Source organism: Notolepis coatsorum (assembly GCF_963971535.1).
Source record: "Notolepis coatsorum genome assembly, chromosome: 1".
In the NCBI taxonomy this organism is placed as follows: Eukaryota; Metazoa; Chordata; class Actinopteri; order Aulopiformes; family Paralepididae; genus Notolepis; species Notolepis coatsorum.
In genome coordinates, this window is record NC_140165.1 from 66250529 (window position 1) to 66264467 (window position 13939).

At 46.7% G+C, this 13939-nt stretch overlaps 1 protein-coding gene across 2 annotated transcripts in view; it reads left to right on the forward strand.

Annotated features, from left to right (window-relative positions):
- arhgap1 (Rho GTPase activating protein 1) overlaps positions 1-13939 on the forward strand; it is a 51918-nt gene that overhangs the window by 15114 nt on the left and 22865 nt on the right. For both annotated transcript variants that reach the window (XM_084334478.1, XM_084334477.1), the window contains exons 4-6: positions 10566-10653; positions 12044-12175; positions 12306-12392. In XM_084334478.1, coding sequence (XP_084190604.1) covers positions 10566-10653; positions 12044-12175; positions 12306-12392 — 307 coding nt within the window. The remainder of the gene's footprint in view (positions 1-10565; positions 10654-12043; positions 12176-12305; positions 12393-13939) is intronic.

Sequence of the window (13939 nt, forward strand, 5' to 3'; positions counted from 1 at the left end):
ACGATACACAATAAATTAACGACTATTTACTTCACATTAAACTAAGTCGAACTTAGTTACTGCATTAATCTGACACTTTACTATTCAATTCGCATGTGGTTCTCAACGCTCTGTTAGACGCACTGCTGCTCACTTCACTACACGTTGAATCGGGATGAACTTGATGAACAACTACTGTTCGCACCTGCCGCAGCATATATACTTAAGTGGTTATCTAGTCCCAAACCTCAGTTCTCGTCTCGAATCAATACGCTGTCTCCGGGCATGTTGCGAATATTACTATGATTCGAACGCCGGCTTAAAGGGATATACCGTGTATATATAAATAATATACAATGTATATAAAACAATAAATGTAGATTCTCAGCTTTAATCTGGCCCTTCACAACAGCCGCCTCCTAATTAGTCCGCACCTAATTAGTTAAGGGAGACAGATTAATAGTCCAGTCAACTGCTCAGTATCTGTTGTGAGGAGTAGGGCAATCTACAAAGTCAGTGGGTCATGATCGTCATCAGGGGAGTCAGGGATCTCCGGCAACTCTATCAGCCTCGCCACGGGTCGGGTGTAGGTCCGCCCTTGGACAATAACTTCTGCCGCTCTGACCTTCCCGTCGGCACCAGTGATCACTTTGCTTACGCGGCCAGCCGGCCACATAGCTCGGGGTAGTGACTGGTCTATGATCATAACGACTGTGCCCACTTTTAAGTTGTCCCTGTCCTTTACCCACTTCTGACGGGCTTGGAGGGACGGTAGGTAGTGGAGGAGGAAACTGTTCCAAAACTGGTCAGCCAATACTTGACTGTATCTCCACATTCTTCGGCCGTTCGCTTCTTCAGGTCTGTACACCGCCTGTGGGAGGGCAGGGTCCAGCCGCCCCATCAAGAGAGTGTTTGGGGTGACTGGGTCGACGTCTGCTACATCACTTGAGACGTACCCGAGGGGCTTTGAGTTCAATACGCCCTCGATCTCCGTGAGGACTGTCATGAGGACTTCTTCCGCCACGGTCTGGGCCCCAAGCACGGCGTACAGAGCTGTCTTTATGGAACGGACTTCTCTTTCCCAGGTTCCCCCGAAATGAGGGGCGTTCGGGGGGTTGAACTGGAATTCGATCTGAGAGGGAGCGAGGCGGGTCTTAAGTTCTGGGCCCATGGCCTGGAAGCTCTCTCTCAGTTCTCTTTCTCCGCCTTTGAAGTTTGTCCCTTGATCAGACAACAATGCAGACGGTTTTCCTTTTCTTGCTGTAAATCTCCGGAGGGACATGAGGAATGAATCCGTACTCATGGTCTGAAGGAGTTCTATATGCACTGCTCGGGTGGTCATGCACTTGTATACAATGCCCCACCTCTTCTCTGTCCCTCTTCCTTTCTTGACGTAGAGCGGGCCGAAGCAGTCCACCCCTGTGGAGTGAAAGGCCTTCTCACCGAGTCGGAGGCGGCAGGGAGGCAGGTCGGCCATCATAGGTATGCTGGGCTGTGCTCGCCACTTGCGACAGTCTAGACAAGTCCGTTGGAAGCGACGTACTGCTTCTCTTCCTTGCAGTATCCAGTAATGGCGTCGAATCTCAGCGAAGACTCTCTCTGCCCCAGCGTGGTGCACATCCTCATCGTACTTCTTTATGATAAGCTCGGTGACCTTGTGTCGACTGTTGAGGACGATAGGATACTTGACGTCATCCGTTAGGTCCGGGGCCCGTCGCAGACGACCACCCACCCTGATGAGGTTATGGGTGTCGAGCTCGGGGGCCAAGGGGAGCAGTCTGCTGTCTGAAGGGATTGGCTTTGTTCCCTGCAGGCAGTCTAGCTCATCTGGGAAGGAGTCTCTTTGGGCTTGCTGTAGCAGAAGGAGTTCTGCTTCTGCGTAGTTCGATGCGTTAATGTCTGTAGTGGGGAGAACCTCAGGGTGGTGCCACAAGAATGTCTTTATCTGCGCACTCTCAAAGGTTAAGCAGTCGTCTATGTTAGGGTCAGTGGGGGCTGGGACGTGCGTCAGCCCACAGAACATAGATTTCTTGATCTCTGCCTCCTCTTGACTAGCCTCCCGTGGTGTGGGGGTAGGCCACTCCTCCTCCGGGAGCTTGAGGAACTCAGGACCGTCACTGTAAATATTGGGCCGTGTGAAGTCATCTAGGGGCATCCCCCGTGTGATGACGTCGGCTGGGTTCTGTTTGGTGTCAACGTACCTCCAGCACGCTGATCCTACCAGGTCTTGAATCTCTGTGACTCTGACTCCCACAAAGACCTTGTATCTACAAGAATCGGACTGGATCCATGTGAGTACAGTCATGGAGTCTGACCACAAGATTGTCTTTTGCACCGTTATGGTGAGTTCACGTTGTATCAGCGTGGCGAGTTGCGCGCCTACCAGAGCTGCGCAGAGCTCTAGACGCGGGATCGATTGTTGCTTGCGGGGGGCTATTCTTGAGCGAGCCAGGACGAAAGCTGTGTGTACTTCTCCTCCCTCCTCTCGGGCTCGCAAGTAAGCCACAGAACCGTAGGCTACTTCCGAGGCGTCACTGAAGACTTGCAGGTCCATCTGACACGTCTCCAGCCGCACTGTGGGTGGGAAGTAGCTCCGGCGAATGTTCACATTTTGGAGCGAGCTGAGTTCTCTCTCCCACTCTCTCCAGGTGGAAGCTAGGTGGTCGGGTATGGGATCGTCCCAGCCCTGTTCCTTGTCCCACAGTTCTCGCACGAGCATCTTCGCCCGAGTGGCGTAAGGTAGGATACACCCCAGCGGGTCGTATTGGCTTGCGAGTGTTCTGTATACGCTCCGTCTAGTGGTCGGTAGAGGGGTCGACCTTCCCTGCTCCTGGGTCAGGGGTGTGTGCTTGTAATGGAGCGAGTCTGTTTTCAAGCGCCAGACGAGGCCCAATGTCATTTCCTGTGCTTCACCTGGGGTGGTCGCCATCCAGGTCTCGCTGCTTGCTGCCTTTGTCTCTGGGGAGAGGCTGCGAAGTACTTGAGGGTCACTGCTGGCCCACTGCCTAAGATCGAAGCCGCCTTTGATCAGGGAGGCACGGCGCTTAAGCAGGAGGGCTTCGGCTTCTTCTGGCGTCGAGACGCTTTGTAGACAGTTGTCCACGTAGAAACTCCTCTCTACGCTTTGTCTGACCTCCTCGTCAGCTTCAGGGTCTTCTGTCACGTGTTTTTGTAGTGCAAACGTAGCACAGCATGGGCTGCATGTGGTGCCGAAGGGGAGGACCTCCCATTGATAGATGGAGGATTGCTCATCGTTGATCCTCTCTCTCCATAGGAACCGCAGCAGGGGCTTGTCCTCCTCCACCAGTCGCACCTGCAGGAACATCCCTTTGATGTCGCCGCTGATGGCCACCTTGTCTTGGCGGAAACGTAGTAGAACGCCGAGGAGGGAGGGGCCGAGTGTCGGGCCGGGCAAGAGCAATTTATTCAGGTTCTGTAGTCCGATCTGGTAGCTGCAGTTGAATACAATGCGGTTCTTGCCGTTGTGGTGGACCTTGTGGTGGGGCACGTACCAGGATTCAGTCGTCTGGTCTGCCTCTTCATTGTCAATTTTCTTTATGTCCCGCTGTGATCAGTTTGTCGATCTCAGCGCGGTACACAGTGGCTTGAGTGGGGTCCTTTGCTAGACGCCGCTCGGTGTTCAGTAGATAGCGTTCTGTCGCTTCTTTTGAGGCGTGGAGGGTGGGCATCCCCTCTCGCCTCAAGAGTGGAGTTGCGTATCTCATCACTCCGTCGACCTCGACCCTCTTTGTCTTCTGCTCGAGGAGAGCTATGTCATACGTGTCTTCCTTTGAACGAACTAGTTTCTTTTCGTTCTTAAAGGGCATCGAGTCTAATGTCCATAGTCTCTCGACGTGCTGCAAGAGGGTGGTGTCGTCTTCGTTTATCCTCGTGTAGAGGCAGCGAGTGGCTGTCGGTCGGTGGAAGACCCGGAGAGGGGGCCTTGTAGTGTCCAACCCAGGCGGGTCTTGACCGCTGCTGGACAGCCTCTGGGCCCGATGTGGACCTGGTCCGTTGGGACGATTAGGTGTGCGTGGTCGGATCCTATGAGCAGGGTCGGGGTGGCGCCGTCGATGGGCGGTATAGGTAGTTGACGTAGGTGCACGTATTTCTCCGTCAGCTGTGTGATGGGGTAGGTATACCGTGACAGACCTATGTCGTGGCTTGTGAAGGCGTTAGTGATGCTATACCGCTTCTTGGGCTGCTCGACCGCTGCTATTGTGAAGGAGACGTTTTCACCCTTTATGGTCTTTAGGTCTCTTCTAATGGTACGGATTGTCATTGTTTCTTCGGTACCCCGCAGGCCCAACTGGGCTGCGGCGGAAGCGAGGAGGAGAGTCTTTTCCGACCCATCATCTAGGACGGCGTAAGTGTCCATGACCTTGTCCTCGTAGCTTAGGAGCACTCGGACCACCTTCAAGAGCACTCGGGAGCTCCCGCTCTTCGCAGGGTCTATATACATGACATTTACTCGAGCTGCTTTGTGGTACGGGTCTCCTCTTGTTGCTGTCGTGTAGGACCTCCAGGTGGGCGCCGTCGCACTTGCTGCATCTCTTCTTCAAGCGGCACTCAGCTGCCATATGGCTGCGCGCGCAGCGGAAGCAGCGGCGGTTCGCTTTGATCCACTGACTCACTTCGTCAGCAGTCAGCTTCTTGAAGGTGTCACATTGAGACAGCCAATGTTAATTTTCGCAGTACTGGCAGGCAATCTTCCACTTTCCCTTCACGTGGGGGGTGTTGTGGTTCTTGTGCTGCGGCACTGACTCGGCCTGGTGCATAACTGTCACTGACCGGCGGTTATCATTGAACCTCCGCGGTCCATCTCTAGGGCTAGAGCCACTCCACACGAATGTGTCCAATCGTAGACTGCTGACCTCCCTGGCTAGGAAATCAGCCAGGTCTAGGAGGGATGGTTCTGGGCCGTTGGGGTCACGGTGGTCTTTCTGCCGCCGAAAACGCTCTTGACGGGCTGGAGGGAGCTTCTCCAGTATCCGCTCCACGTTAGAATTTGCATACAGTTCATATCTCCCCTTCTCCTTTTGGGACCCCAGCATCCCCACGAGGGATTGTACCTTGATAGAGAGGTCATCTAGTGCTCTATTGTCTTTGGCTGGGGGGAGGCGGTCGATATCTCGTATTTCTTGGATCACGTAATCCCATATGCGTCCATAGCGCGCGTTGAGGGCCACCAGAGCGTCTGAGTAGGGGGTTCTTGAGTTAGAATATGCCAGCGCTATGTTATGCGCTCTGGGCACCTTGAGATGCTTGAGGAGGATGGCGTATTTATAGGACTCGTCGTGGACATCGGACATTATAGTCTCTAAACACATGCGTAATTCTGTGTACTGTGCTCTGTCCTCGCGCGTAAAGTCTGGGAAAGTCGGTGTTCCAAGGTAAGACGCCATGGATGGCTGGGACACCGATGAGCGTAGGGGGAGAGGCCTCCTGGGCGAGTCTCCCCGTACGGGTGGTCGTGGGTTAGTACTGGGTGGGTACCAGAGGCCGGGCCCCCAGGTGCTGTTCCTCGGTGCTGACTGTACATCAAACTCACCCTTGTGTTGGGTCGGGGGTTTGTAGCGCAGTGACTCGGGGCTGAGGTCGGGGCTGTACTGGGCCTCCTGGTCCAAAGTAGGTTCGTGCTGGTGGGCTTGATGTCCCTCCTCTTCCTCCGTTAGGTCTTGGAGTCTTCTAGTTAGTCTCTCGGCGACGTAGGCCGGTTCTTCCCGTTGGCTGGGTCCCGTATAGACCGGTCAAGGAGGGGGCTCGGCGACGTAGGCAGGTTCTTCCTGTTGGCCGGGTCCCGTGTAGATTTGTCGGGCAGGGGAAGGTGCCCTAGACCGTGCCGTGATGATCTCCGGGAGCTCCGTGTGGAGAGGGGGGGGGGTCGCCCTGGCGATCAATTGTTCTATCATCTGCGCCTGCAGCCAGTCGCGCTCCGCTTCGCGCTGTGCATTGGCGTGTTCTCGCTGGATGTTCTCTTCCGTCTGGAGGCGCCTCTCCTCCAGTCTGATGCGTTCGTGCTCACTCTGTTGTTGCGCCTGGAGGCGCTCTCGTTCCGCTGCAGAGTGTTCGCGCTCACTAAGTGCTTGTGCTTGGAGTTGAGCGTGGAGGCGCTCTCGTTCCGCTGCAGAGTGTTCGCGCTCACTAAGTGCTTGTGCTTGGAGTCGTTCTCGTTCGGTTGAGGCTGTCAGCGTGGCGATTAAGGCTTGCGCCAGTCTCTGGTCAGCCTCGCTGGGGAATGACACCGATGGGTGTGATCGGGCGCTGACAGGGCTTGGTGGAGACCTGTTCTCTTGCCGCGCCTCGAGGTCCATCTCTTGAGCGCGGTACTCTTCTCTTGGTTGCGCGCCGAGGTCTGTCTCGGGTGCGTGCTCTTGGGTTGGTTGCGTTCCGGGGTCTATCCCTGTGGCGCTTTCTTTATCCTGGAGCGCTCCGGGGTCTATCCCGGTGGCGCTGTCTTGGGGTATAGTCACGTCATGTCCCGCTTGGTCCCCCCCGTGAGCTAAGTCAGTTTCGTTTGAACCCACTGGGGTCTCTACTTGTAGGGCCGACAAGTCGATAGGATTGGGCATGCTTAAACTATCCGTTTTATCCATATTTAACGTCTTTTTAGATAAGCTAGGGGGTAAAACGAAAGCGTAGTCCTCCAGGTATGGAGGTGGCTGACGTTTGCGCCGCGGGCGCTCTAATTTGGGGGAGCCGTCTGGAGTGTGTCCACCGCTGGCCATATCAATATTAATATGATATTAAAGATTACTGATACCCTCCGGCTCGAAGGACCAATTGTAACTGAGGGGTTACAAAACCCTGACTGTATTAAAGATTGTGATAGATTAAACCACTGCTAGGTATGTACTTTAATTACTGGCCAGACAGTACATCGAATATATGGTGGACACTCATAATAACACGGCATTGACAAAGAAATAGTATTTGAGGGTATTTATTATTATGCAACATTAGGTTACAGAATGAGAATTAGGGTCGCGCTTGTATGGCGAAGAATAGGCATAAAGTCAGTCAGTAGCATAAGTCACTGGGAATAGAATGATTCCTACGATGGGTACTAGGCTAACGCCGCCTGGCGTATAATAGCAATTATAGAGGGCAACGCTGGTACCGCCTGGAGACAATGGGTTCCTCCCAGAGTTGTACGGTCTGGAGGAGAGAGGAATGTTCGGATACTCAGTCTGATCAATTGAAGAAGAAGGGGATTCACGTACAGAAGCCAGTCCTTGTAATCCAACGCTCAGCAACAAAAGCAATTGTAATCCAAATGCTCGTTAGCAAACAATGATAGCCAGCTAGCCTCGGTCCATGAGGCCAGCCCGAATGTAGATCCTCACGAGGTTAAATCCCAAACGACAGTGGAGATTAACGATGCTCTTCTCCGGGTAATACGTTCCACAATCAATATAATCCAACCAGTAATGGTTCTGCAATCGCCGCCGCCGGTTCTCCTGTGCACATGTCCAGCAGGTTCTCCGACTAGGCCTCCTCGTGTGCTGGTACCAATGTATTTAGTCCACGCGCACTGGCTAAGGTCCACTAGCTAACAACGGACGAACTGCTGGGTAATGCTACACACGAACGAACTGTGGTTGGCACGATACACAATAAATTAACGACTATTTACTTCACATTAAACTAAGTCGAACTTGACGTTACTGCATTAATCTGACACTTTACTATTCAATTCGCACGTGGTTCTCAACGCTCTGTTAGACGCACTGCTGCTCACTTCACTACACGTTGAATCGGGATGAACTTGATGAACAACTACTGTTCGCACCTGCCGCAGCATATATACTTAAGTGGTTATCTAGTCCCAAACCTCAGTTCTCGTCTCGAATCAATACGCTGTCTCCGGGCATGTTGCGCCGAGGGCGTTATCCAATAAGGAGAGCGAATATTACTATGATTCGAACGCCGGCTTAAAGGGATATACCGTGTATATATAAATAATATACAATGTATATAAAACAATAAATGTAGATTCTCAGCTTTAATCTGGCCCTTCACAACAAGGCTGTATAATCATAATCAACACAGACCCGCCCCACACAGCTACTAAATATTAAAAAAAATGAATTTCACTCACCATTGACAACGTTACTTCTTAGGAGGAAATAGAGTCCCTGTCACTCCTTGTAAATGAAATCCATCCTTCGCTCTTTTCTGATGAAACGTTCAATGACCTCCTCTGCCGTTGCAAATCCAGCAATGCAACAAACAGCAGTATTTTGTGATCTAATCGATCCTTCATTTGCATATATAATAAAAAAAATAATAATAATAATTAAAAAGAAAAAAATATATATATAGGTATATGTAAATTAATAATAATTATGAATTATGAGTGAATTTGTGTTTCACGTGTTGTCATAGAGAAACCTCCACTGCTGCAGACGGACGGCATATGCTTTCATTCGTTTCATGCATTAGTTTCAACAATGACGTGTTTTGTACGGCCCCTAATTCACTATAGTTCATTGTAAAATAGCGACATTAGTGTAATTATTGTCAAACCCTAAATAGCATTTGGAATAGGTATTTCCGAATGAATTCAGCCTGGTTCATAGCGTTATTATAGGAATACTTCTTGCGGTGTGCGCTCAGATGTTTTCAGAGATGTCTATTTGCAGAGTGAGAACATAATAATATTAAGTAGAGTTCGCTACCCGAGACACATTCTCCTTATTTTGTACCGCAATTTGAGACCCACATTGGAGCGTGGAGCAAAACGCAGTGTTGGATGTCTAATTTCCCCAACCCCCCCAACTACATACAATATCCATAAATCAATAACAGGAGGCCAAGAGAGGATTTTACGCCAGGTTACCCAACATCATCGGAGCAATATATAGACTGTACCCATGTAGCTTTCAAAGCTCAATCAATAAACAAATCCAGTAATGTGAACGGGATTCCACTCGGTCAATGTACAGATAATCTGCGATGCGCATTTTGGCTGATAATGTGCCGGTGGCCGGAGTCTCATTCAGGCCTAATTGTATTTAATTCAATTGTAATGTTATTACTGGGGTATCTATAATTAAAACATCACTTAAATGCAGATCAGGGTTATCCACTGAAGCCATCGGCGGATCGCCCAGAGCGGAAACAGGAAATGGAAGCTGGTGCTCATTCCAATTCGGTCCGATCACTCGCTAATAGTCCCAGGACTCGAGCTAGACACAACGGATAGCAATCCGTTACCAATAACTCGATAAACAACATGATTTGGACGTATATACTATTATACAACCTGGAAATGGATCGCATATTTCTACATCCCATAATAAGAATATTTCTGCTCATCGCCCAACGCTATGAGGAAGCTACGGTAAGATTCAGTGTTATTTTTTAACGTGTTCGATACTAACTGCTATAATGATCATATCACCCACACTAGATTAATCATCTAACGTTGGCCACGGAATTATAAACGACCCCCCCCCCCCCATCCGGTCAACATCAGATGATCAGTAGTAACTTCTAGAAGCACGTCCATTTGAATTTTTTTTATCGCGCAGATTGCTATCAAACTGTATACAATCATCAATATAATGCATTTAGGTCTATAAATCACGTTCTGGAGAAAGCTGCAGAAAACGATAAAAACATACTTATACTTTAGACCGTATTTTAGTATGAATATGTGAATGAAAAAGTATAACGTTGCTACACCCTGAACAATAGATACTTTATGTTGAATGGGCCATAGTAATGTCAATTTAGCAATACAATTTAAAAAGTTATAGCCCTGCAAAGAAGGGGAACTTCTCCATAGACAAATAGAGCTGGCGGAGGATGATATATTAAGAATATAAGCCTGGCGACCAAAGTGTTAATGTCGGGTCAGCTTGTCATTTATTTCTGTCAATGTGCTGGTTCTGTAGCAGGACTGGGTCAGTCAACATCCTTGGCTCCCGGCGCACCGAAGATAGTCTACACGCTCCCTCCTCCTCACCGGAGTTGTCTGTGAACTTGGCAACTTCATTGGATTTATTTATTCTCTAAAAATATCTATAATCATACAATTAAATATTGTTTTAAATAAACAATAAAACGCTAAATACTATTATTCTGTGTCATGTTTCCAAATAAGATGGTTCACAACGGGAAATGCTGTATACGTTCAATTTGTTGGTTAGACCTCGGTGATCAATCTCGCTCTGACAGTGAGCGACAGTGTGCGTACACACATTCTAAATTCTGTGCTTAAGAACAAAGATGGAACACTTTTATCAACAAGAATTGTTGATAAATGAGGGCCCAGGATTTCACTCACTCATGGTTAGCCACTCTGCCATCTACTGGCGGTTCACAGACATGGCACTTTGTGTAAGAGCAGTTGATTCCATCATGTCTCTCTGTGTGTCTCTGTCTCTCTCTGTCTGTGTGTCTGTGTCTCTCTGTCTCTCTGTCTGTGTCTCTGTGTGTCTCTGTGTCTGTGTCTCTCTGTGTCTCTGTGTGTCTCTGTATCTGTGTCTCTCTGTGTCTGTATCTGTGTCTCTCTGTGTCTCTGTGTGTCTCTGTCTCTGTGTCTGTGTCTCTGTGTGTCTCTATCTCTGTGTCTGTAGGAGATGATAACTACGGCCGGAAGGTGATTGTGTTCAACTCCTGCAGGATGCCTCCTCACCACGAGCTGGACCACCACAAACTACTGATGTGAATATTACTGTTATTATGATACAAACTACTGATGTGATTATTACTGTTATTATGATACAAACTACTGATGTGATTATTACTGTTATTATGATACAAACTACTGATGTGATTATTACTGTTATTATGATACAAACTACTGATGTGATTATTACTGTTATTATGATACAAACTACTGATGTGATTTATTACTGTTATTATGATACAAACTACTGATGTGAATATTACTGTTATTATGATACAAACTACTGATGTGATTATTACTGTTATTATGATACAAACTACTGATGTGATTATTACTGTTATTATGATACAAACTACTGATGTGAATATTACTGTTATTATGATACAAACTACTGATGTGATTATTACTATTATTATGACTACTAGTAGGGGTGGACGGTATAAATGGTATACGGTATAAACGGTATGAATTTGCGCTACGGTATGGATTTTGACTATACCTAATTCATACCTTGTGACCGGTAGACTACAGCAGCTATGTCACAGCAGTAGCAATGACGTTAACGTTACTTGACGATTCACTCAACGTTTGCAGTGGTCGTTGCATAGTGTTTAATTGTACTGAGTTTTTCTCCACTTGTTCACGGACCTTGTCATATAGTTTGGGCTAGTGATGCACCGATGTGAAAATTGTGGCCGATACCGATAACCGATATTAATATTGCTGTTCTGGCCGATACCGATATTTACCGATGTCGATATCTCTGTATAGAAAACACTTTTTTATGATAATCAAATAAAGAGCTATTTTCCAAAACGCATAATTTTTTTTACTTTTGTAACTTATTTTCAGAAATGACTGATATTTTGAAACTATTTAAGGCCAAAACATGTAAAAAGAAGAAAAAAAATATAAAAAAAAAAAAATATTAAAAATGTTTTTTTTTTTTTTTTTAATATATCGGCCCTATCTTGATATCGGACCGATACCGATGTGTAAAAAAACGGCCATATCGGCCGATATTATATCGGTGGCCGATATATCGTGCATCACTAGTTTGGGCATTTAAATTTGGCTAAGGAGGCTGAGAGAAGACTTGCTTTATCAATATACCGTGATATATACCATTATCGTCTATGCTTCAAATTATACTGTGATATAAATTTTAGACCATACCGTCCAGCCCTAACTACTAGTATTATTATTATGACTACTTGTATTATTATTATTATTATTATTATTATTATTATTATTATTATTATTATTATTATTATGACTACTAGTATTATTATTATTATGACTACTAATACTATTATTATTATTATGACTACTATTATTATTATTATGACTACTAGTATTATTATTATTATGACTACTAGTATTATTATTATAATTATTATGACATCATTATTATGACTTCTCCAGGTACCTAAAGGCCACTCTGGACCAGTACGTAGAGAGCGACTACACGCTGATCTACTTCCACCACGGTCTGACCAGCGAGAACAAACCTTCTCTCGGCTGGCTGAGAGACGCATACAGAGAGTTTGACAGAAAGTATGTCAACACGCACGCACACACACACACACACACACACACACACACACACACACCTACACCATGGTGTGTTGTGTCCAGTGATTCATAGTGTTATTGTTTTGACGTGGTTGTAATCGTTGTGTTTTAGGTACAAGAAGAACATCAAAGCTCTTTACATCGTCCATCCGACCATGTTCATCAAGACCCTCCTGATCCTCTTCAAACCACTCATCAGGTCAGGATTATTATATAATATATATGTAGTAGTAATAGCAGTAGTAGTAATAGCAGTAGTAGTAATAGTAGTAGTAGTAATAGCAGTAGTAGTAGTAGTAGTAATAGCAGTAGTATTAGCAGAAGTAGTAGTAGTAGTAGCAGTAGTAGTATTAGCAGTAGTAGTAGTAATAGCAGTAGTAGTAGTAGTAATAGTAGCAGTAGTAGTAGTAATAGCAGTAGTAGTAATAGTAGTAGTAGTAGCAGCAGCAGTACTAATAGTAGTAGTAGTGGTTGCAGTAGTAGTAGTATTTTATAATAAAACACAAGATACTTAATGATAAGGATAAGTGCTCAATGAAGAAACCCAATCCCATCACCAAAAGAAAGTCTAACATACCTATAAATATTTCTACTGTGGAACTACACACTACAACTTCATCAGACCCAACTTCCTTTGATGTGAGCTCCAGGTATGACAATGATGCTACATACCCTACCACATGACCCCTAATGACACCACAACCCACCGTGTAGATAGATAGACAGTGAGAGCAGCATATCACCAGGGTTATAAGGTGGGCACTGGTGTTTCACTGATGTTTCACAGATTTTTTCGTCAAGTTAGGCCCACGACACTTCGGGAAGGCTCAACAGTTAGTTCCAGTATCCCAGAACCGCCCCCCTTCATACTAGCTCTCAACGTCCATGATACCCACATGCTGATCGCCCCTGTTTTATCCTATGTCGAAAAGAGTACTATTCCTGATGACTGAAACAAAAGAAAAATAATAATCTTGCCTCCAGCTGACATCATTTCTCCTCGACCAAATTCCACTGACTTCCTTTCAACGCTTTTTCCGACATCTCATTTACAGCCGTTCGCAAACTCTGCCCATGAATCCCCAGCTCTCCAATATTGACAGTCTATCGTGCTATAAACCCTCTGTGTCCTACTTCTACCAGACAAATCCTCGCTTTCCATCCTCGCTGTTCAGTTTCTGCTGCCAAGTCTGCATATCTTAACCTTTTTCCTTTCATAAGCCTCCTCCACTGAATCCTCCCAAGGCACGGTCAGTTCTATAAAATAAACTATATGGTGACTAGCGGACCATAACACTAGGTCTGACCTCAAGTGGCAACTATATCTTGTGGAACAAGTTTTTCCTCCGTAAATCTACCTGCATCTCCCAATCATTAGCTCCCTTTAGGTGGCCTGACTCATGCCTGCCTACAAGCCTACCTCCTCTACATTTCTCTCTCTCTCATGGATATTTTTTAATGTTTGCACTCTGATTATATCCTAAATTCACCTTTTACTCTTGTGCTTTCAATTTCTGCCGCTAACGATTTCAAAACACGGTTATGTCTCCATATATACCGACTGTAACTGAGGGGTACAATTCCCTGACTGTATTACTAGATATGATACTTACTACCACTACCTTTGTACTTAATATTCGGCCACCCAGTACACGGCATAAATATATTATCATGAACACTCTCACGTAGATGAAACGGATCCAACACAAATGTACGAATTAGAAACAGGTCTTTATTTCTACACAG